General features: G+C 32.1%; 3 protein-coding genes and 1 long non-coding RNA gene across 4 annotated transcripts; 3 read left to right on the top strand and 1 right to left on the bottom strand.

Annotated features, from left to right (window-relative positions):
* Positions 1-3,441: 3,441 nt before the first annotated feature.
* Positions 3,442-4,444, top strand: LOC149477070 (uncharacterized). Its single transcript, XM_089711598.1, has 2 exons — positions 3,442-3,694; positions 4,047-4,444. The coding sequence occupies exons 1-2, from the start codon at positions 3,442-3,444 to the stop codon at positions 4,442-4,444; spliced, it is 651 nt and encodes a 216-aa protein (XP_089567724.1).
* Positions 4,445-10,300: 5,856 nt separating this feature from the next.
* On the top strand, positions 10,301-15,210 carry LOC149477069 (carboxypeptidase B-like). The gene is made up of 6 exons (XM_089711311.1): positions 10,301-10,383; positions 10,670-10,879; positions 11,318-11,417; positions 12,699-12,821; positions 13,617-13,805; positions 14,549-15,210. Exons 1-6 carry the CDS (start codon positions 10,316-10,318, stop codon positions 15,128-15,130), a joined length of 1,272 nt encoding a protein of 423 aa, XP_089567437.1. The 5' UTR covers positions 10,301-10,315; the 3' UTR covers positions 15,131-15,210.
* A 1,285-nt stretch (positions 15,211-16,495) lies between these two features.
* LOC149477067 (carboxypeptidase B-like) lies at positions 16,496-25,228 on the top strand. The gene is made up of 5 exons (XM_089711544.1): positions 16,496-16,575; positions 17,343-17,555; positions 19,614-19,695; positions 23,091-23,399; positions 24,674-25,228. Exons 1-5 carry the CDS (start codon positions 16,505-16,507, stop codon positions 25,226-25,228), a joined length of 1,230 nt encoding a protein of 409 aa, XP_089567670.1. The 5' UTR covers positions 16,496-16,504.
* LOC149477068 (uncharacterized) lies at positions 20,988-22,232 on the bottom strand. The gene is made up of 2 exons (XR_016317747.1): positions 21,962-22,232; positions 20,988-21,504 (listed from the first exon to the last, which is right to left on the bottom strand). It is a non-coding gene; the product is annotated as an uncharacterized LOC149477068 (long non-coding RNA).
* Positions 25,229-25,629: the final 401 nt, after the last annotated feature.

Below are 25,629 nucleotides of genomic sequence, written 5' to 3'. Positions count from 1 at the left end.
GTTAAAAAATATAACAACGTGCTGCGTGACCTTAGATTAACGTATTTATATTTTTTTTTGTGAAATAAATCAAAGTTTTTAAGATATATAATTGCGTGCGATCTAAAAACTTCAGTTCGCAGTATTCTTCAGTTTCATATGAGAAAAAATAAATATTGTTTACATTCAGTTTGTCTCGTATCTGCAATACTAGTAACAAAGTTTACAAAGTATTTCTCCAAATCGAGGACTCTAACTTTAAATATAATGAAAAACGAAACGATTCCGTGTTTTATTCGCTAACTTCAACAGTAACTGTAATTCAATTTTACACGATACGATACGAATCCGACACGACTGTTTAACTTAACGTATGCAGGCGTTTTTTGTACAGAAAATTAAATGAATACAATATGTTTGTGTAAAAATTCCACAGAACTAATTTGTTATTCCAGAAGATATTGATAAAAATAATATACCGACAATGGACGATTGTCATTTAGCTAATTATATAAAACTAAGTTTAATTCAAGATGTAAGTGAGTATGACTTATAAGTGAAGTGCTATGAGTGAGAGCGTGAACATTTTTTTAAACTCCTATTAGAAACCAACAAATTCCCAAATGCTTGTAAAACTATTGATGATAAATAGATATGACGAGATGATTGACTGTGACATTTGCATGAGCTATGGTAAATTGTATTAAATAACTAGCAGTCCACCCCGGCTTCGCCCGTGGTACATATTTACGTTTTCTCTACGTAAAAACCATCCTCGTACTTCAAGGAATATAATAAAAAAAGAATTATCGAAATCGGTTCAGCCGTTCTCGAGTTATGCGCTTACCAACACATTTTGCGATTCATTTTTATATATAAGAAGAAGAAGAAGAAGAAGAAGATACGATATTTTATCGCATCGTGTAAATCTCAATTCAAGAGTAAATATAATTCGAAGGCCTACAAAGTTACACTATTTGTACCGATGCCGAATTGTTGTTAGAATCGTCGATTTGTTCGGAAAAGTTTGATTACTTTTTTCCCTTAAGCGAGACTCGCTGTGGTATGTCGCAAATTAGTTTCTTGAAGTGGTATATTAAGGGATTTTACTAGATATTGTTAGCTGGGTTTTAAAGGAGTTTTTTGAGATCCACAGTTCTGGTAAAGTAGGTACTGACAGGTTAATAATATTATTATATTTTATGAGTTTAAAAGGGGGCCAATTTTCTTAATTATTTTTTGGAGTTTGATATTCAGAATTATGGCACACTGGCAATGTGCTGATTTGAGCAACATTTTATTTGTGATAAATCTTTCATCTGCCGCTTTCATGCGTTGTACTTCGGGAAAAATTATATTTCTTTTTAATCATCATTAATTTTGATCGTAGAAGATTTACCGTCATTAATATTATTTGTCTATAAGTATCTACTTCTAAAGCGTTAAAAAAATGAATAAGAAAAGTTGTGTCTTGTTATTATTTTGGCTACATGAATGACTGAGAGGATCGATTATTATAGGAAATTAAAATATTATAATTCCTGAAAACTCCAAATATTTATTTCATCTATCTATCATAGGTAATATTATGGTATCTAGTTATTTCCAAACACACAGTCTAGAAACTTCTAGAAATAAAGAACCCTAAGAGTGTGGTTCAGCCCATTCTTCCTCATTGAAGCTCGTAAGTGACATAACAGTACCGGGGTTACAGTAATATATTTTCCTTCAATATAGCAAGCATTACTAAGACGGATTCCCTGAGATTCGTGTAGTGATGTAATGTGTTTATCGATAAATATGTTCATCGATAAAACATCTTGTAAGTTTTCTAATTTAAACTTTGGTTTCAATTTAGGTTTCCATTTCATTTAGGACACCATATAACGTCCTGTTTTCTTATTTCATTTAGAATTTCGTTTTATCCTGTCGCTGTTGTTTTATCCTCCAATTAGCTTTATCCTGTCGCGCTTAATTTATTTATTATTTATTTATAACACTTTATTGCACAAACAAAATTAGGACAAAAATAACATTAAAATACAAAAGGAAGGCATAGTTTGTACAAGAGGCGGCCTTATTGCTAAGCAGCAATCTCTACCAGGCAACCTGATGGGAAAGGAAATGTATGATGTTAATGGGATAGTGCAAAAAGAAGAGAAAAAAAAACGATAATAATTATACCTTAACTGTAGCCCAATATAATTGTATGGATAAAAAAATAGGATAATAATTGATACTTGATTGTAAGCTCATTCATATTTTGGTCAAAGAGTTGCCAACAATAATTAGGAATACCAATTGAAGGCTTTAAGTAAAAAAAATGCTGTATCAACGAGACCTATAAAAGCTATAAATAAAACTGATATAGTTGTATATTCATTAATATGGGTACTTTCAAATTAATTCGATTAAAATATCGATATCGATAAAATTGAGCACATCACTATCAGCGTGCAAGGCAATCTCGCTATTTACGAGCGTGCATTGCAGCAGACTGTATTAAATCTACATGAGACTATGTCCTTGCATTAATATCGATTATCGAACAACACTATCGCTTTAACCTATGGGATACCTGTTCATTGAACTATCGCATTAAGCCGTTTATAATGATGATGAGAGATTGTAAAATAATTTTTAAATACGTCGAACTATTTTTGGGATAAATTGTAACAGACAAAAAAAAATATATTTCCTCTTATTTACACAATATTAGTTTAAATATAAAGTATAAATTGGTGTTTTCTATAACAACAAGGTTTCACCTCAATTGAACAATCCAACAAAGAAGAAAGAAAAAGTTCAGTGAATCAACTACCTATTATTATAAGCAAGATTAATTGAGACAAGGACATAATTATAATTTACAACAAAGACTCTTTATTTGGGAGAAGTAGATAATAAAGTTAGTTATAATAGTATTTGCGCAATAGAAATAAAATTTATAAGTTTAAACACGTGTATAATACCTACATAGCATTCCTTTACCGTAAATACTACGTCGATAAAAATATTTAAAAAATAACTGTATTATCTACATTTTTACGTGAAAAGCAGTGTACTGACTTGAATTGTAATGTTTAAAATAGCGTAATTATAAAATTAATTTTCTATGAAACATGAGTGTGATAATTACATTCCTTATTATATGTATATACTTTCTATTGGAGAACTGTTAGACTAGTGAATTCCGCGACTTTTCTCGCATAGTACTGTTATACTTTGTACCAAGTTTTATGCAGATCCGATCATCCTTTTGCGAAATAGTAACGTAGTAATACACCCTAAAATATTCATGTACTGAACTACATAATTTTACAATATCTATTTTCCTATACCATAATTATCATCATATTGGGAAAAGCTTAAAATCATCCTTCTGCATACGACCTAATAACCAATTCCTATATAATCAAACATAACGGTTTATCAATGAACAGTGGACACGTAAGCACCAACATGTTCATATTAATTTTACTATTACCGGTCGTCCAGAGTTTATACGTTATTTCCCTATACGGTGATGTCTATAATGACGTGGACTTCTTCACCAGGACCTTCCCGTGGTTGGTGGATAATATAGGTGGGGATATCAGCGTAGATTACTTCCTTCTGGGCAGCGGAAGATACTCCATACCTCAGATGTGCGCTTTGGAACAGATGAAATTGAACACTTTTTTACAGGCGCAGTATTTGAAGTGTGAAGCCGAAGGTTTGTTCGATTTCTTTATTGATAATATTATAATTTTTATCAGCATTATCATCGTCATCGATATTAAGACATACGAAAACTATTGGGATGTATTCCTAAACCTGTTTTTGTATTGTATGTACAATTGATCAGTGAACCAGAAGGCAACATCAATATGCAATAAAATTTATTTAATTCTTTATAGTATGTATTTGTGTAATTCTATATGCCCACAAAAGGAAAATGTATAGATACTAATACTATATTACCCAGGTTATCTCCTAAACCCCCTAGTAGTTACATACCAGTCTAAATCTAAAGATCATCATGTTCTAATCAAAAATGCTACTCAAATTCACATTTCGATCCACAGGTACCGACAGCAACACATGCTTATGTGCAGCCGGGATAGACCCTCACAAATACAGTCACTGCGTCATGACCAAGGGTTCATATGCCAGCCACGCATCTTCCAAATACCAACAACTGAACATCGACGCAAGCCCCATAATAGAAATCGGATATAAGAACACAGTTTTCGCTGTAGAGGACAGTTGGTATTTGAAGAAAATCTGTACCATATTTGGGGATAATCCTCCAAGGGGATGTGTTGTGCCATTTGCTTGTAATTCTACAGATGTAGTAACTCATAGAAATGGAGTGGCCTTTTTTGATTGTAGCTGTATGAAAGATCAGTGTCGAACGATGCCTACAACGATAACTACAAGTACTACGGCATATCCTCATAGAATCAACGATAGAGATTATTAAGAAACAACGTATTAAAATTAGAGATAGCACTAATGATTATAAATAAATTTATACATTTGGTTATATTTTGTAGATTATGTTTTTGATTGAGTCTTTTTCGGTGATATTCTGGGACACATTACAATGTATTCTTTTTGCTTTACCTCAGCACTTTCGGTTGGTTGAACTGATTTGTGCCCCCCTTGTGTCTTTACCAAAAAACTTTAAAGTAGAAGTAAAGATCAGATTAACATTTGGCAATCCTTTCCTAAGTCCTAATAGTCTACGATGGAGCCTAATAAATGGCAAATTTTGACCAACAAAACAAAATACAACAGAAGACATAATCACATTCCTTTATTCAAGGAACGAACATAAAACGGTAAAGTTTTGAGTTAACAAACTATTACAATGGATGGAGTTATTCCATCTTAACTAGACCAAGTTTCGCTATAAATTTAAATATGAATATGTCGTTGGAAGAAATAAGGAACGAGTTCGGAATAAAATATGGCGTCCCTTACATTGTTTCGAAATAATATCATTAACAACGTTGTGTAACAAAGTTGCAGGAACACAGACTAATTTCATATTCTATTATTATTAAAACGGAAGTTTATAAAGATGGATGATTGTTTTAACAAAAAAAATCTTCATACAGAGATTGTAGTATTAGCACATATTATCTCATATAATCTAAGTAGCTGCTCACCCCGCCTCGATAGTATTGGAAATTCTTAAAATTTACTCTCCTAAGCCTAGTTCTTAAAATTTACTATAGTAACCTAAGCCAAGCGTAGATAAATGAATATTCATTAAAATCCATTTATCAGTTTTTGAGTTGGAACAGCTAGAGTAACTTAGATGCCTATTTTTATTTACGTATGGATAGGTACAAAAATATTGCAATTGCAATTAAAATAATTTTATGGTAAGGTTCAAGCATGCTTTCGTATGAAGTCCTTTATCTATAGCTGTAATTCTATGATTATAAATTATAATATATCAATTGAATTCGTGCATTATCCATTCAATTTTAATTCAAGTTAACTATCCAATAAATTTTCTAATTCCTTGTAAATCACCCACGCTGCAATAAAAATAAAACTATTATTTATAAGTGTTTGTTACGCTGCGGTGTTATAGACGGCCGGAGCTAAGAAATTGTTTTCTTCTAAAGCTCTTGAAAGCGCTAATGGTTTAATATCCTGTCTTATTGTTTGAACTCATTTTGTTTTTAACTTTAAAAGCTAGGTTCAAATATGAGTACATGTTTTAATCTAACTATAAGTATTGTGTTTTTCTTTTATTACATAGCGTGAATGCTATTTATTATAGGACGTTTAAAAATATTAGTTTTTTTAAGAATATAACATTTTTTCATGAGGTGGAGTTTAACCCTCGTCACATTGGTTAATTAATTTTCAATTTATTATGTCTGTTTCTGTTTATGTAATGTTTATTAAAAGCAACAGACCTATTTAAAATTATTTTACCATTAGAAGGTTGTATGTAAGTACATGTACTGTACATTACCGAGTAGCAAAGGCTATATTTTTATATTTGTTATCCTATAATAATATAATCAAAGCGAAAGCTTCTAATTGAAATAAGTATCCATCACTACATAGTACAAAACAAAGTCGCTTTTTCTGTCCCTATGTATGCTTAAATCTTTAAAACTACGCAACGGATTTTGATGCGGTTTTTTGTAATAGATAGAGTGATTCAAGAGGAAGGTTTTAGTATATAATTTATTAGGTTTTAGACAAAGTGGGCGAAGCCGCGGGCAAAATGCGCGCGGCGAAAAGCTAGTTGACGTATAATTACATCTACCTACTTTATCATTAAATTTTTGTAATTAATTTTCTCTCTTTCTTCATTCCAAAATCAACTGATCAGATCTATATGAAATATTGTACATATAGATTATAGTCTGGCTCATATGTTTTTAAACGCAAGAGAAGCCACGGGCTCAAGCTAGTAATCTAAATGAGGTACAGTCAGATCATTAACCTGTGCGGTGGAAAAGCTTGTAAAACTGAAACAGCTCGTTACGTGCAAGGGTCAACAATGCAGCCGGTCTGGAGTGCTGCACAAACAGACATTTTAAATACCTGCTTAGTTCTGTATTATAATTTTAATCGTGTGTTTGAAACTGCTTTTTAATAGACGAAATAGTTACCTTCTTGCTGCACTGTTCAAATTATAATTATTCCATTGAAAAGTTATCTACATTTGGGGTTGCATTTTTTAGAGGACGCAATTTTATTTTTTTGATGTGTAGGGGGGTTCAGTGTGAAGCTATCACCAAGTTTGTGGGGTCGCCACCCTTGTCCCACGGCCGCCATCTTGAAAATAGCGGTTGATATGGTTTTTACGATATATCTCTTTACAGTTTAATTTGATAAAAAAAATTGTTAAGATAGTTTGTTGCAAATTAAATTCTCTACAACCTTGGTCTAGTAACTTTTTGTCGTAGAACTATAAATAAAAAAGTTATAAGCGAAAATGTTCAGAAATTAGAGATATTTATATTTTTCAATAAAACTTTTTTTTATCATTTTACGAAGAAATGATATCAGACCGTTATTGTAGGTTGTTTTTTGAAGAACAACTTTTATATACAACATTTTTTCATTAAGTAAATAGCTAAGATTTTACAGCGCTCCGAAGTGAGTACTATTTTTCAGTACTCTTAACTATTTTTCAGTACTCTTAACTATTATAATATATATACACTGATCGATTTTCTTTAGGGACAAGTAGGTGATTTGCCTCCTGTGTCCTGCCAGACCCAGACATTTTTTTTTCTTCGTCTCCACCGGGGATCGAACCCAGGACCCCTCGATTCTACGCTCACGCGTCAACCACTGTACCAAGGAGGCGGTCAAAAGAATAGTGATGTGGATAATGTAAATTAAAAATATAAGTACCAATTTTTGAATTTCAGGCTCGTATATTTTCTAAAATTTCTATCTTCTGACTTTTTGAACAACTCTGATAACTTTTAACAATACGAGCTGGATGACAATAATATTGTTTTAAACATTTTCAAGGAATCTCCCCAAACATTACCTGAATATAAATTCCTTTCTGTTATTCAATACTTAAGATACCTTACACGTATTTTTTTGGTAAAGAAAACAGAAAACTTTGTAATGTGCCTCCTATTTAAAACTGTACACAAAATTATTTACTGTTTTTCTTTAATTCTTTAGATTAGAGTGCTATAAAATGTATTTATTAATGAAGACACTTTATAGCTACTATACATTCTTATCAGGATATAAATCAATGATTTATATTTTGATAAGATTTTCATTTTTAGGTAGACAAGTTCCTAGAAAATTCGGCTAGAACGTACCCCAATACCGTGATATTGGTAACTGCTGGGAGAAGTTTCGAGGGTAGACCCATCAGGTATATCAAGATTTCCAGCTCTGGATTCCAAGTGAGTAAAATTTTATCACATACGATAATACAGTGAAACGCAAAATTTGTTGCTAAGCGCAAATCTCGAGAACAGCAGAACCAATTTCGTTAATTATTTTTTATAATATTCCTTGAAATACGAGGATGGTTCTTAGGGAGAGAAAACGTTAACATGTAACACGGGCGAAGCTAGGGCGGACCGCTGGTTCTAAATAAAATAAAGTCTAGCTTTCCATTATTTTTTGGGTTGGGTTTTGGACAGTCTCTATTTTCTTGCAAGATACGTGATCGGCTTCCTGTTTTTGCCTTAGTTTCATCATTTGAATGGTAGAAAAGAACAATATTTTTTAAGTGTGTTGTTATGATTTTGATTGTCAATCTTACAATCTTAATTTATCAAAGATTACCTATATTCTCGGTCTAATAGTAATCTTTGATACGTGCTTTTGCTCATACACTTGATTTAGTATTACATAATAATAGCTATTACTGTTCAATTAAGGAACTTCAGATAAGGAAACAAAGTTTTCGAAGCTACAAAATTCATAAAAACGTTTAATAAATAAACTTATATATTATTCAAAAACCCTTTATTTACATTTAAGGTGTACATAGTATAAGTTAATTCTTAACCTTTTAATAGAAAACTATTGGGAATTACAACTTATGGAAACTATATTTACGTATTTTGTTTCATGGAATAAAATGATCTATTAAGGGCCGATTTTTCAATGCTTGGATAAAACTTATCCGTCCAATAAAGTATTACACGATAATATTAAAATGTCACGTAAACTGTCAAATACGGGCAATTAGAATACGTTTTTAAAATGGTAGTTTTATACATTATTCGACGAATAAGTTTTATCCAAGCATTGAAAAATCGGCCCTTAGTTAAATATAATAAAATAAAAATATAACGCGCCATTTTCTCATATTCCATACACATAAAACGGATGCATAAAATAACCCTTATGGATTATAGTACAGATACTTTATCAAAAAGGCCAATGAACAATCCTAATATGTCTTTACTAAGTGTATTATTACTTGATAGAGCAAAGAAAGGTCTATATAGTTATAAAGGAACACGAAAAAGCAATTAGTTGCGAAATTATTCGTGTACAGTACTAATACGATTATTACAGGTATTAGTTATAGCAAAGATCATTAAATAGGTTTTCCTTCATAATTATATTATTGTTTTCTTCAAATGAGTTTTCCAACTAAAATAAAACGTGCTTATTGTGAATTATTTGATACCTATCCTTCGATTAAACGTCTACCGTAATTAAGGGTCTCTAATAATTCTGTAGATAAAAAAAAATAGATCATTCTCCTGTAAGTGACGCCCGAGGCTTCATCAAAGTGAAGTTTGTTATTGATTTTCTAGCGGGATATTTTTTTGATTTTTGATTTTTTTGATTTTTTGAATTATTTTTTTGAAACATTCTGAAACTAAGTTACCGTCTAAACTAAAGTACTACTGAAAGTAACTTTTCATCAACTTTACATCGATTTTGGTCGTATAAACTTGAATTCATTAGAAATTTCCTCTTAAATGCTTACTAGTTTTTCGCCCGCGGCTTCGCCCGCGTTTTGAAAGAAAAACCCGCATAGTTTCCGTTCCCGTGGGATTTCCGGGATGAAACCTATCCTATGTGTTAATCCAAGTTACACTGTATATGTGTGCTAAATTTCATTGTAATCGGTTTAGTAGTATTTGCGTGAAAGAATAACAAACATACACATTACACACATACACATACCAACACCAACATCTATCCTCACAAACTCTCGTATTTATAATAATATTATAGTAGGATATTATTCTGTTAAATAAAACCAAGCACTTCACTTTTATTTCTTTACAGCTTAAGGAATTATCGCTTCTGAATTTGCTACCGATTATTGAAATTTATAGAAAACTAGCGGTCCGCCCCGGCTTCGCCCGTGGTACATTTTTACGTTTTCTCTACATAAGAACCATCCTCGTACTTCAAGGAATATAATAAAAAAAGAATTATCGAAATCGGTTCAGCCGTTCTCGAGTTATGCGCTTACCAACACATTTTGCGATTCATTTTTATATATAAGAAGAAGAAGCGTGACCGTGCTCCATTTAAAAAGGAAATATTAATATGACAATAAGGGCCGATTTTTTAATCCATGGTTAAAACTTATCCACCCAATAAAGTATATTACACAATAATATTAGAATGTCACCGGTAAAAGGTCAAAGACGGGCAAAGAATACATTTTTTGAAATGGTAGTTGAACACGTTATTCGACGTATAAGACCTATTAACCAAGGATTGAAAAATCAGCCCTAAGTTTATTATTATTTATCAGTGGATTAACTTCAGAAGTGCCGATGTTTTGTCAATCGCTTGATAACCAAAAGCATATATTTAATGAAATTAGATAAGTATTTCAATTCGCTATTGAGTTATTAAAATGTTAAGGTGTTTGGTTTTTTGTGCGGTATTCGCTTTTGCGTGTGCTTTATATGACAATTATAATGGGTGAGTTTTTAAATTACCTTTTAGAAGTATGCGAAAAGATTCATAGATTATTTACTAGAATAATTTCGATGGTAATTTACCATTTTAATTTTGATCATTCAGGTAATTTATGTTTGCATAAAATATAGCCATTGTCACTTAAAAAAATGTAGCTTACAATAAACGAATTCTTAAATAAACAATAATGAAAATGACTGAGTAGTTTTTCAGTTTGTCGACCACAAAGGTTAAGTTTATATGTGAGTTATTACTATTCCACATGTTATAATAATGAACAATTTTTCAGCCATGCTCTATACCGCGTGTCGGTCGCCACAGAAAGACAGGCAGAATTCCTGCATGGCTTGGAACTAACATACAACTTGGACTTATGGCAGCGAGCGGCGCCGGGCGCGGAGTCTATAGTTCTGGTGCCTCGGGAACACCGCGTTTTGATGGAGGCTCTATTCCTATTGAATGGCATGAAGTATACGATTGAAGTTCGGAATGTTAAACCGTAAGTATTTTTATTTCAGTTATGGCTGGTTGGAAAATTTCTGGATGTGTTTTGTTCAGCTTAGCTGTCAGATAAAATGACGAAAATGTATAAAAATATGTGTCCAAAAGTGTTAAATATGATAATATCAGGGACATTATCAATAAGTGGTGAAATTAACCTTATTATATTGTAATTATCTGACTAAAACTTATGTGGTTTTGACGCGACCTTTTATTAATGTTTATCTGGAGATCCCTACGTAGAGCTTAGCAACTGAGGGAAGTAAAATATATAATTTAATAAATGACAGTGACCTACGTATTTTGGATATACCTATTTGTAAATATTGAAAAATATTATAATCGTAAGTGTTCAGGTTAAAGCAGCAATAAAGCCTTATTTATTATGTAAAATAGACAAATCATTTATAGATTGTTTGTTTGTTTGTTTCTCTAGGTTCCTTGATCAGGAACGTGAAAAGTTATCAAAAGCGGCCCTACACAGTCGTCCATTGAGCGGTGGATTGTCGTTTCAAAAAATTCTCACCTTTTCAGAGGTAAGGCTATTTTCATCATCTTCATCATCAACCCATTATGTTCCCACTGCTGGGACACGAGCCTCCTATGAGGGTACAGGCCATAATCCACCACGCTGACCAAGTGTGGCCAGATGTCACATGTCGTCGAACTTTGGTTCTTCAAAATGCTGGTTCATTTACGATATTTTCCTGAATTGATTTGGTTTGTTATCTGCTTATTCCAACTGTAATCTGTGTCTTTTAAGTATTGTTTTTGTGTAAAAGAGTAATAACCATTCATCCATAATCTATTATACATATTATGATGATCTTAAACACAAAACTTTTCTCGGTTTCAGTGCATTTGTTAAAATAACTCACAGTTAGAAAATTATGTAAAAATGACATTATGGTCGTACAAACTTTCAAACCTTATTCAAACATTTGGGATGCATTTCAGGAAAACTTTCTAGAAGATTCTTGAGGAATATTTTCCTGAATATAAATATCTTTATCCGTTTTTAATGTTATTTAAACAGACTGAAGATTATGCTATTATTAAATGTGGGTTATAAAAAGTCTATAAAGTTTTTTACTTACAAAACTTACGAAGCTCTTTTCTTAAAAGAGTTTTTAAAGACTTTTTAACGGTTTTTAAATTTTACTTCTAAATGTATATACTCGCGTAAACTAACGCAAGACAATACGAATTAGTCTTGTTAAAGTATTCAAGATTGTAGCCCTGTGTTCGAAGGAGCTTATTGTTAATCTATATTTCTAGTGTTTTGCCTCTATATCATACACTAGCTTTCCGCCTGCGGCTTCGCCCGCGTTTTCAAAGAAAAACCCGCATAGTTCCCGTTCCCGTGGGATTTCCGGGATAAAACCTAGCCTATGTTACTCGTGGATAATGTAGCTTTCGAATGGTGAAAGAATTTTTAAAATCGGTCCAGTAGTTTATGAGCCTATTCATTACAATCAAACAAACAAACAAACAAACAAACAAAGTTTTCCTCTTTATAATATTAGTGTAGAAAAAACTAGTTTTGCTCCGCGCTTTCACCCGCATTGTTCCGCTCCTGTGATGACGCAGTTCTTAGCGTGATGATATAATATAACCTATAGCCTTCGTCGATAAATGGGCTATCTAACACCGAAATGAAATTTCAAATCGGACCAGTAGTTCCTGAGATTAGCGCGTTCAAAAAAACAAGCAAAATCTTCAGCTTTAATTTAATATTAGTATAGATGTATTGGTCTGAAATTATTGTTGAACATTAATCCTTAAAATGTTTACACATTTAACATGTTTTTTTCTAGGTGGACGAGTTCCTAGAGAATTTGGCTAAAGCCTACCCAAATACAGTACAATTGGAAACTGCTGGCAGAAGCTTCGAGCGCAGACCCATCAAATACGTCAAGATTTCCAGCTCTGGATTCCAAGTAAGTATAATATTATAAAGAGTTTCTAATTGTGTATGTTTGGATGGTTTAATCTGCGGAATCATGGAGCCGATCATGAAATATCAGAAAGTTACACTATTCAGAATTTACATAGGTAGTCAATTTTTTATTCATTTGTAACAGGTCACACAAAATAATATATTATATTAAAACATTAATAGGGGTTATCAAATCAATTTAGATAAAATTAAATTGAAGTTGTAAAACGAGCTATAAAAGTTTTGTATGTTTGTCCGCTAATATATGTTGTGGATGGTTCAACATAATTCATGATTCAACAAAAATTGTTTTTTGTTACCATCTATAGCATTCCGAATAGATTATATTATTATTATAGACTTTTTACCTGTTATCTAAATTGAATAGATGGATAATTTTTATTATATTCAATACGCACCTGATATCATAAAATAATAAAAACCACTTAAGCTTTTCATTACTATTATCAGCTTATTTACGAATGGAAGGTTAATAAAAACATTGCCAACTAATTACTTGACCAAAACTTTCCTATTATTTTTTCTATCATGTAAAATATTATGACGTCTTTTAGATAATACCTAACCAATTTTGAATTTAGCTACAAAAGGTTATAATAATAATATAATCTGGATTTAATTTTATAATTATTTGTCAAGACCAGAATTTCTACGTATACAAATCCCGTTTCAAGAAATACTTTCTCAACCAGAAATTTTCTGTATCCTATTAAAGAACCTTCCCTGGATATTATTCGATCAAAAGCATATAAGTCAATATTATCTTATCTTTCAGGATAGAAGGAAGCCCGTGGTCTTCGTGCAATCCCTTCTCCACGCCCGCGAGTGGGTGACCTTACCGGCCAGCCTGTACGCCATACAGAAGTTGGTGATTGACGTCACTGAACACGACCTGGTTGAGAAGATCGACTGGATCATTCTGCCTATCGCCAATCCTGATGGATATGTCGCTTCTCATGCAGGTGTAAGTATGATGAATAGCTGTAATAGCATTAGGGCGATACTATGCCATAATTATAAATTAAAGACTTTAAACGGATTTTAAACACGATTTATTAACCACCACCCCACACAAGCCACCACCAAGAGATAAACCACTTTTGGCGCTCTTTTTTTCTCGAGATAAACGTTTGATTTTGTCACGATAAAAGTGGTTTATCGCAGATAAAACCAAAACTAAAAGTAATTACACAAAATGCTCTGACAAATATCTTGCAAATGTTTTAATATAATTGTTTATGAAAAAAAAATCATAATAAGTATTACCATGTCAAGTAGAAAACGTAAAAGTGTGAAAATTAGAGCTAACTTGGTGATTTTTTTTTATCGAGTAAATTTTAATATTTTATGTTTTTGATGAAACAGAATCGTTGAACATATCATCTAGTTTGATATATTATATTTTATTTTTTAGATTTGGTCTTGCATATTACACGTATCATCTAATAGAAGATTGGTTATTTTGCTTTATGCGCCCCCTTAATAACTCGAAGATTCGCTCATTTTGCAGCGACTGTGGTCACAACTCACAGTGAGACTGAATGGATATAGTCTTTAATTTCTAAAAAGCAAGAAGTAACAAAAGCCTACAGTATAATGTATTAAATATTAATATATTATATTGTTATTTTTTCTACATAGATAACTTAATCAATTCCTCTAGCTTTTAGTCTTCATCAAAAAGTCAAAGTCATTTTCAATTTGCAGGAGAGATTCTGGCGTAAGAACCGTGCCACCGGATACTCTCTCTTCTGCAGAGGCGTTGACTTGAACCGTAACTTCGACTTCATGTGGGGTAATGCGTCCAGCAACCTCGGCTGCTCCGAAGTCTTCCACGGCAGTCACGCTTTCTCCGAACCTGAAGCTCAAGCCATCAAATCTATCTTTGACCAGTATAAAGACCGCATTGAAATCTATTTCGACTTGCACAGCTTCGGCAGCATGATTCTGTATGGGTATGGTAATGGACAACTGCCAGCCAACTCCCTGACTCTTCAAGTTGTTGGTGTTAATATGGCTACAGCAATTGATGCAGTGAAGATGCCTTTCAACCGGAACTACGTGGTTGGAAATTCAGCCCATATCCTTTACCAAGCTTCAGGAACTGCTGGGGATTATGCTCAAGCTATTGGAATACCTTTATCTTATACTTACGAATTGCCTGGATACAGATTCGGATTCCAGACAGCTCTAGGTTTCTTAGTTGATCCTGATTTCATTGAACAAGCTGGTTATGAAACATGGCAAGGTATTAAAGCAGGTGCTGAATTTTTGTTGAGATTGAACTAACTTTGAACGGATATGTTTTCCTTTTTACGAAAATAATTGTACGTATTGCATTGTTTTAAATAAATTGTGAAAAACTGAAATCTATGTTTTAATTTTCCTTCCTTCTGATTGAATATAAATTAACCCATTTACTTATTCAACGTCTACAATATTATGAATCAGGTAAAGGTCTCCTTATTTGGGTTCCATTTTTAATGAAAAATATATAATACAGTTTATCTATCGATGCTAATAGAGACTATTCGATTTTTAAAATAAAATACACTTACCAAGGTCATTAACCTCCCTGACGATGATGTTTGATCAGATCTGATTTCTTGTTGCTATTGTTTCTTGTAAAGTGTATTTTTCTTTCTATCCTTGAAGATTTATTTTTTTTAAAGCATTCAAATGCTTTAAAACTAAAAATAATGTATGGTGACTACTTAAATAAAATTTAAGTTAAGTGGACTCACTGCTCCTGCTTACTTACTTACTCTATTACAAAAAAGTGAGTTTTTCTTGAACAAGTAATACATGGTTATAAGTTCAATAATTTATTTACTCGCATTATATTTAAATGTAATGTTGAGTCCTGCTGAAATACATATTTTTAGATCTTGGTAGTCATGTTTCTCTAACACTGATTTATATTATTTATTTATAATTATTATTAGATAAATATTATCATGAAATAAGAAAAGAAATATTTTTTTCAACATTGCTACTCGTGTTTTATAAAGCGCCTTTTTCAATATATGGACCAAAAATATATTGATTTTAACCAACAGTTCCTAAACTATCTCTTCTATTAGTAATTAAATATACTATAATATATACATAATATAATATTATGTGACAATAGAAGAAGGAAATAACGTATAGATATGATTGAATGATAACATACTTATCGATGGAATGAAATTCTGTTTACATCTATACTAATATTATAAAGCTGAAGAGTTTGTTTGTTTGTTTGAACGCACTAATCTCGGGAACTACTGGTCCGATTTGTAAAATTCTTTCGGTGTTACATAGCCCATTTATCGAGGAAGGTTATAGGCTATATTTCATCACGCTACGGGCAACAGGAGTGGAGCCACGGGGGTGAAACCGCGAGGAGCAGCTAGTATTTAATACAACTGCAGTTTTGATAAATATGGATGGACTTAAAACTAATAAACCTGTAAACGTAAGTCACCCAGTTTAAAATATTTGAAAATAATTAATAAAAACCCTGTTTAATTATTTTCCTACATATTTATAAGAAACATGTTTATCATTCATGGATTATGTGGATAAAACCAATTAAAGATAAGGGAATTATCGATAATATTCTTGAAATTGAACATTCAATTCATGCGATATTATCTTAGAAACATCAGTGTAATTAAGATGTTTTATGTAATTTGCATTGTTTTGAATCTCGTGTTGTGTGTTTATGGACAGAATGAATTTTATAAAGGGTAAGTTTATTCTTCATTTAGACTTTATAATATAAATTACAATAAAGAAGATATTACAATTAAACTTTACCTATTAATTGTTATTTATTTATGGTCATTTTAAAATTATTTATACATACTAAAATGATGAGGACTTATTTATTGTTTTATATATGATTTTATATTTCTTAATAGGCTACAGTTAAAGGTCTATGTTCCAGAAATTGCTTTTCTTATCTACGTATAGTTTCTTTTTAATGTGATGATTCAAAAACGCATCCTAAAAAGTCCGATTAAAAATTTAAATATTCTAGTTTCAGTTACGTATGATTACTCAAAATCATCTTTTGATTCATGATCTCATGAAGTAGGAAAAGTTTTTCCTACTTCCCTCACCGATTCTCAGTCTATAAATACCAACTTATCATTCATAAAATATAATTGGTTGATTATATGTATAATGCATTAATGCAATTTGCACTTCTTATCATTATAATTATCATAAATACTGTTTTATTTTCATCCAACAGATTAGAATTAAAAATAAATACTTACTGTCTTACCACAAAAAACTTTAGACAGGGTTGAACTCATAGAAATCTAAATAACATGTGTCTTGTTATTTAGATTTCTATGGTTGAACTATAAGCGCGGGTTCTCTTTAATCTGGTTTTGTCGTATTTCACATAGACAACTATTAAAGTGACAGATCCCTGGTTTAAAGTTAGACTGTGTTTAAGTTGTTTTGTGGTAATACCACTAATACCTTAAACAGAATATTATTTCAGCTACCAAGTATACAATATCCACATCAAAACAGAAGAGCAGCAGGATAACTTTCATATGCTAAAAAGTGACATGATAGACTTCTGGAGGAAGCCATCTTTCAAACATAATATTACTGGCCAGGCGATGGTTCCTCCTTCACACTTCACATGGTTTGAGGATCAGCTGGAGACCCTGGGTGTGGAGAAAAAAGTGATGATAGAGGATGTATATGAGTAGGTATAAAGCTTTGTTATCTTATGGGTCCTCTTCATAATGGGCAGCGTTGGCCCAACAAATGATCGTGCATGTTTGCCGCCATTACATCAATTAAACATCTACATTCTACAATGATGGCTGATCAACATGATGGCTGATGAAACATGCTTACTACAACAGCGTCTGATTGCCTCTATACGTCCAACGCTTGCCAATTGTGAAAAGGGCCTATTAGGTAGAGGTTCGTATCACTAAGTACACAAATATAAAAAGGGTCAGCGAAAAGAATTTATCTATGAATAGACGAACAGATTCAAATCAGTTCGATTCTTATCTGCCGTAGCACGTGAATTTTCGGAAAATTTGAATGTATTTTTCATTTACTATTTAGTTTCATAACATTCAAATGCATTATAAATGAGATCAAATGGACAATGACATATTTTCAAAAATATTGGTATGTTTCCTTTGAAAAAAAATTACCATCTTCAGAATTAATAATACTTACTCCACCTACCACCAGATGGCATTACAAAATTTCACCCTGTCAAAAATATTGAACAATTAACACACAAACACGAGCACGTGTGCCCTCAAATAAGAAAATACTTGAAAGGTAGTTTATCTCCGAGCCAGTCAAATAGATTTGCATGATTCAAACCATTTATATCATTGTGAGATGGACCCTCCTTCAGTGCTCGTACGTGATTTGTAAAACAATTTTTTGTTAGAACAACATTTTCTTTAAAACTATTTTGTTACAAACTTTTATACCATTAAAGTGTGTTAAGTAGTATCTTATTATGGGGTATTATGGTATATATTTTTTAAGATGATATGTTTATTAAGATACTAGCAGTCCGCCCCGGCTTCGCCCGTGGTACATATTTACGTTTTCTCTACGTAAGAACCATCCTCGTACTTCAAGGAATATAATAAAAAAAGAATTAACAAAATCGGTTCAGCCGTTCTCAAGTTATGCGCTTACCAACACATTTTGGGATTCATTTTTATATTATAGATGTGTATTACGGTGCATTTACATCAAACGAATGTAATTAAAGCTGTATTTAGTGTGCAATTAATACATTTTTATTCATTCATTCAAACGAATATAGAGCTAGATCTCGAGCATTCTTTCGTGCGAGCTAAATCAAGAGCGATCTTTTAGTGTAAAACATAACTCGTATTCAGTGTTGTTCAGTATTAGAACATTGCATAGAATCTCTTCTAACGCACCAAGAACAACGAAAGAATGCTCTATGTTCTCTGTCTCTCTCTGTTTACTCTAAAATAATTGGACATAGTGGGGTTAGAATGTGCATTCGCTTGTTTGATGAAAATGCACCGTAGCAGATATATTTTTCAATAAGTCTAGTAGTATTTCAGATTATCAATGAGAACAAAAACTAAAAGAGGATTTTTATGTTATTACTATAAATATAAATGCTTATAGTCCGGGATACATCGCCCATTTTTGCAAGTGATTACTATCAAGCTAATTTTTCGTGAGTAGCTTTATTTTGATGAGATGCCCAATAATTTCATGTATGAAACTCTCGTTTGTGGTAGCTACCAGAGGAAACAAGGATAAAATATTTTGATTTGATGGTTCTCAAATATTAATTACTAACTGAATGTTTTTTTTTGTTCAATCTCAAGATAATTATCTAAATTATTCGAAAAAATATTTGTCCTACAAAATCTATGGTTTAATCAAAGAGTCCCCCTTTCCAATGTGTATCGATAACGAAGTCATCATAAATGATTACTAACAAGCTGATTTTTTTATTTTCACTTATTTAATACTTATATAATTCAACAGACATATTGTCCTACAAATTGCGTAATAAATATTTGAGAACTGTCAAATCAAAAATTTTTATCCTTGTTACCTCTGGTAGCTACCACAATCGAGAGTTTCATACATGAAATTATTGGGCATCTCATCAAAATAAAGCTACTCACGAAAAATTAGCTTGATAGTAATCACTTGCAAAAATGGGCGATGTATCCCGGACTATTAATTCTACACGATAATACAGTTACTACAAATTTATTTCATATGTTTCTAGATATCTATCTCAATCAGAAGTAACCCAGAGAAATACAAACAATGCGGATTTCGATTTTGAAGGTTTTTACAGGTATGATAAGGTAAGAATTTTATCATGAATGAAATAAATCTGTTCAAATAATCAAGTATTTAAGACCAATATTACTTTTTATATGATGTTGAATGTTTATGTCTTAGTATAACTTCTAAACTATTCTACTTATTCTTCACATTCCTTTTTACTGTATCAAATATTTCCTAATTTTCGTACATATTTTAGGAAAGTGGAAAACATCTTTATTTACAAGTTCCATGAGTAATTTTTTGTTTAAATAAACACATCCTACGTAAAATATTATTAATGCGAAAGTTTGTGAGGATATGTGTGTGTGTGTGTGTTTGTTACTCTTTCACGCAAATACTACAGAACCGATTACAATTAAATTTAGCACACATATAGAGGGTAACTTGGATTAACACATAGGATAGGTTTTATCCCGGAAATCTCACGGGAACGGGAACTATGCGGATTTTTCTTGGAAAACGAGGGCGAAGCCGCGGGCAGAAAGCTAGCCCATCATATTATAATATAAATCTATATAATTATCATCATCATGTTTTTATTTTACAAGATTACGTGTTTATTATCAAAATAATGAAAATTTTAATTAACAAATTGATCAACGTAAATTCTAATCCGATCTAATATGATAAGCTACAATAGTAAATAATTTTGATAAGAGCATTAGCAAATATTATGCTAATAATCTGCGGCTTATACTATACCTACTGTTTGTAATGAGATATAAATAGGCATAGAATATTATTTGAATTTATAACGGTGTCGAATTTTAAAAGAGATAATGGCAATTTTTGCTTTCTTAACTTTTTACATCGGTTATTAAATAAATTGTAACTTTATGAGTAGAGAATCCAATCCCGCATCAAAATCGCGATCCCGCAAGCCTGCGGGATTAAGATCATCAATCCCGCGGATCCCGCGGGATTTGCGGGATTGATTTTAATTATTATTATTTTTGTTTCATGTAATTATTTAAAGAAAGAAAATACACACAAATATTTTTAATTATTCTTATCAACATGAAGCAAAGTTATCACTCATATTATAAAATAATTAAATATAATGATGTTTAAGACAATACAATATTCACAATATTTCACGTTTCATATTTAAATTTTTATTTGAAATAGAACATATTCATTGGTTTTAGAGGCATTTAAAATCAGCTTATTTTTTTTTTTGAAAATACTTTCGAAGAAATGATAAAGTACCTAGGGTAACGGCACCAGTGGTCAGCCTCATAACAGCTTTTTGAAGTTTTGACAATTGCCATTTCTACAACAATCGTCGAATAAAAAAACGTACAACATGTATGGATTTATTGTTTATTGTAGTTTCGAATCAGCGTTTATCAAAAACAATAATTCTCTTAGTAAAATATATAATTAATTTTAAACAAAAAATGGCCCAGTGTCCCAGTGAACAGCCTCTAAAAACCAATAAACAGCCTTGTTGAACCCAGTGTTCAGCCTTTAGTAAGTATAACTAATTATGAGCTCAAAATAAACAATGTTATATCAAAATCAACTATATTAATCACATTTTTATAGCAACGATTCACTTAGCACAATAAAATGTATATCGCACATAATACAAATATTATTTTAAACATACTATTACAATCTCTTTGTGTCTTCTTATTTTCTAGGTACTTCTTATTATTTATCATAAAAACAGCAATAATTATTTTTAAAGAAATCAGCGATATTAGTTTATAATATTATTGATGTATCTATAATCCACAATATATATAATTATAATCAACCACAGGAGGATCTCTTTCGGAGGATTTCTCTGGAGGATACTGTTGTCTTGGCGACATTTTTAGCTAGAAAAAAAGGGAACAATAATAACTTTTGGATATGAATACACATAATACAATTATTTCAAATAAAACTTAACTAACATGAAGTATTACTTATAGATTTAAACACAAACAATCGAATTTATACTTCAAATATTATTTCAATAACATCGTGGCTGAATACTGGATCATTGAGACCACAGATTGAGACCCAGTGGTCAGCCGCTTGAAAAAAATATTTTGAAATGCGGCTGACCACTGGGTTTTCTAACAATTAGGAATAATCCCAGTAATCAGCCCCAGGGGCTGTCCATTGGATCTTTCATAAAAAATCAGTATCCAATGGGCAGCCCCTCACATTTTTAAGTAAAAAAACAATATTTTTTATCAAATTTCACAAAATTAAATGCTCTAAGTAATCTATAAAGTTATTATCTATAAAACACAATCACATTTCATACTAAAATATGTTATTTCTCACCTTTTAAAAGAGCACCACATGAAACAAAAAATATTGCAGACATGACACTTCTGCTCTTGTCGGCGGACAGCACCTGTACGAACGTGTTTACTTCTCTCCCCTGACCCCCTGCTGCTCCTATCGCGTGATGCATGAACCAATAACGAAACAGAGCTTCTATTAAGGTGCGCGTGATTTGGTTATTTTGATTACAGCGATATTTATGGCCAATAAACAACGCAATAGGCTGATCACTGGTGCCTGGCTGACCACTGGTGCCGTTACCCTATCTAACGTTTCATCTTTTAGATTTGATCTTATCTTGTTGCATAAATAGCCAGCGGCGGAAAAAGCACGCTCGGCTTCCACACTTTTAGGCGGAATTGACTTTACATAAGTATAAACAGCTTCCAAATACTTCCCCCTATTCCCTCCACATTCAAAAAGTGTCAATATCAAATCAGTTGAATTATCTCGAGTGGGTACACGCACAGCAGCTCTAGACTCTGCCACCCATTCAGTACGCGCAAAGTTAAATCCCCGTGCGCCGTAGGGGAATCCCCAGTCATAGAGTACCTACTGGAACCACAGTATTACAATATTATTTCCTACTGGAACTGACATTGATTACGTTCCGTTCCGTCCGATAATAGTTCCGATCATCGTCTGAGCCTATTTTTCTTACTTTTTTTCAATCCCGCGAACTTGCGGGATCCCGCATGAGTAATCCCGCATTTTTGATCCCGCAAAAAAGGTGCGGGATCCCGCATTAGCGGGATCCCGCGTTTGCGGGATTGGATTCCCTATTTATGAGAATGTTAAATACTCACTAATAAAAAAAATGTATTGCCTACCTCTAGCTTCCATTTAGAACTGTCACGTGGTTTCGATTTTCTGTGTAAAGTCATGTTTGTAACTTCAAAACTATTTTTTCTCAAGCATACGAAACAAATTATTTTTATTCAAGTTCCTACAGGATATATTTTTAAGTTCTTATTATGAATCTTGGAAAAGATTAAGTTTTATATTCTTATCCTTTAATATGAATTGTAACTTGGTCTTTTCCAAAAAATTCTTTATAAAAGTCTAATAAGAATTTAAACCATGCAATGTGTTTAAATTTATTAAGTTTAAATTAACATAATTACAGATATTAGATCATATGCGATCAATCGAGAACAATTACGAAAGCTCAACAGAAATAGATGCGAAGTTAGTAATTAGTGGTCAAACTGATGAAGGCAGACCCCTCGTCTACTTGAGAATAACAAATTATTCAAATACTCCAAAACCAGTTATTATTATCGAAGGTGGGATAATACCAAGGGAATGGATAACTGTCCCAGCAGTTCTCAATATGGTTGATAAAGTGATTGAAGATAGGAACTTTTTGGATAATTTTGACTGGATTTTTGTGCCCGTGGTGAACCCTGATGGTTATGAATATACGCATACTAATGTAAGTATATTCTGAAACTGATTGCAAATGAATATGTATTATGTATATATATCTATAGCAAAGGTTGATTAGTTTTTGATTTGAATTAGTTTCGTATAGATGCAAATAATTTGGTGCATCTAATGAGCTCTTTACAATGGGCCGCGTTGGGCGAGTACAGGCAATCACGATAGTGTAAAGGCCCTAAACCTTCGGCCTTAGATGTTATTCATAATGACCGTAATGGCGGAAAGTTGTGCGGCAAACATCGACGAGCATAATTATATTGGGCCAACGCTGGCCATTCTTCATTCATGCTTTCATTGAAGGAAAATCAACACTAAATTTAAACAGGAGCCAATGTCTATAATATTTTAATCAAATAATATAAAGATTACGTCGTAATCGTATCGTATTAACCCATTGACCACCGTAAGGCCCGATCGGGGCGCGACACAATAGATTTTCTATTGTGTCTGTGATTCCGAGGACTGATGGATTAAACTATAATAAATATATTATCTTCATACCACACATAAACCAGGATACAAATAAGATATGTATCGAATAGATATCTAACCTGTATGAAATATAGTTTATCGTTTACATTTTTGAAGATGAACTGAGTTTTAGTGCATCAATACCGATAATAGAATCAAAAATTTCCGATTTAATTCATTCAGCAATTACATCACCTGTATGCATGAAATATGAACAGAGTTTAGATTGAAATTTCATAAGCAGATCTTTGTTAACTACGAGCGTTGTTTAAGTTTCTGTTTCAAAAGCAGGCTGCAGGAACAAAGCATTGTGGATGTTTTTATTTATACCAAGTTCTTAATCTCCTTTGAGAGCATAGTTAATCTGAAGCGGTTTAAATCCTTGTGCTTTGATATAATTGTTTTATTTCTGTTTAAAAATTATGCTAAGTGATGCAGTTTTCTGAATGTTTTTAATTTATTTATAGTTTTGTGAGTTAGGTTTTGAGTAAAATTTAATATAATAAATTGATGAACTTTACAGGTCATTAGGTTATTAGTCTTATGAATTTTATTTTATCTATTAGACGAATTTGTGTTCGAATACCTTTTTACAGCAGAATTAGAACGTATGTCTATTATATTTGTTCAAATATATTTTATGAAAGTAAGAAAAAGTTTTCTAATTTTATGGGTTTCACCGTTAATTAAGTTTATACGAACACATATTTTTCGTTATAAATCTAATTTATATTAAACTTTCTTCTCTCAATTATATCCCACACTTAAATCTCATATTTAATCTCTTACTTCTAGCTCCGTTTCTGGACAAAATCACGAAGCTTACGAAGCGACCTCGGCCAAATATGTCCCGGGGTGAACATCAATCGAAACTTTGACATTGACTGGTCAATATCTGACTCCAGCAGTAGCCCTTGCAGTCACTTATACGCTGGCATTGCACCATTCTCTGAACCAGAGAGCAGATTCATACGTTCCTTACTCGAAGAACACGGTCGTAACATACAATTGTACATTTCCCTACAAAACACAGGAGGTTTTATATCCTATCCTTGGCAGTATGAGAAAGCAGCAAGTGGCATGTTTAGGCAACACTACTTCCTAGCAAATGATATGGTTGAAGCAATTGGTGAAGATTACAAAGCAGATGTTGGTTCTTTAGCGTATGGAGATAGACAATCTGGTACAAGTGCAGATTATTTTAGTATTAATGAAATTTTGTACGCGTTTAACATTGATATTGCGCCTAGAGGTGATAATGGTGTTGTATTTGCTGTAAGTGAAATAAGAAATGTTATTGACAGCGTCTGGCGGGCTGTTGAGGTTGCAGTTGATAGTTTTATTCAATAAAATATAGGTAGTCTTAAAATGCAGTTTTATTTAAATTCTCTACTACAATATCAAGGTATGATGTTTTAAGGTTCATTTTGATCTAATAGAAAAGCTAGCATTTTTATAGTACTAGGAGTATACAATGTTGAAATGATATTATTCTTAGTAAAAAATATAAACATGAAGGTAAGAACAAGAGCTCTTAAATCTAGGTAAAGAGTACGCCAAGTTGAAGAGACATCCTACATAAACATATTCTAAGAATATTTTTGTATTAACATAAGCAAATATTTCGATGAAGCGCTGGGTTTTTAGACGTGCCGATTTCTGGGAATTTCGAGTTTATAAAGTAAGTATACACACTTGTCTTACGGTGCTTTTACATCAAACGAGCGTCATTCTAACCCCACTATATCAAA

This window comes from Colias philodice, chromosome 26 (genome assembly GCF_061535455.1).
Source record: "Colias philodice isolate Cphi_HAF_F1 chromosome 26, ilColPhil1 Martin Lab GWU primary, whole genome shotgun sequence".
In the NCBI taxonomy this organism is placed as follows: domain Eukaryota; kingdom Metazoa; phylum Arthropoda; class Insecta; order Lepidoptera; family Pieridae; genus Colias; species Colias philodice.
Note: the sequence above shows the minus strand (reverse complement) of the source record. Positions and strands in the feature narration are given on the sequence as shown.

Excerpts from the sequence above, each read along its gene's own strand:
- LOC149477070 (XM_089711598.1), top strand. The coding sequence starts at position 3,442 with ATGTTCATATTAATTTTACTATTACCGGTCGTCCAGAGTTTATACGTT. Across the intron at positions 3,695-4,046 it reads TTTGAAGTGTGAAGCCGAAG|GTACCGACAGCAACACATGC; the intron begins GTTTGTTCGATT and ends TTCGATCCACAG.
- LOC149477069 (XM_089711311.1), top strand. The coding sequence starts at position 10,316 with ATGTTAAGGTGTTTGGTTTTTTGTGCGGTATTCGCTTTTGCGTGTGCT. Across the intron at positions 10,880-11,317 it reads GAAGTTCGGAATGTTAAACC|GTTCCTTGATCAGGAACGTG; the intron begins GTAAGTATTTTT and ends TTGTTTCTCTAG. Across the intron at positions 13,806-14,548 it reads ATGTCGCTTCTCATGCAGGT|GAGAGATTCTGGCGTAAGAA; the intron begins GTAAGTATGATG and ends TTCAATTTGCAG.
- LOC149477067 (XM_089711544.1), top strand. The coding sequence starts at position 16,505 with ATGTTTTATGTAATTTGCATTGTTTTGAATCTCGTGTTGTGTGTTTAT. Across the intron at positions 17,556-19,613 it reads ATGATAGAGGATGTATATGA|ATATCTATCTCAATCAGAAG; the intron begins GTAGGTATAAAG and ends ATATGTTTCTAG. Across the intron at positions 19,696-23,090 it reads GTTTTTACAGGTATGATAAG|ATATTAGATCATATGCGATC; the intron begins GTAAGAATTTTA and ends ACATAATTACAG.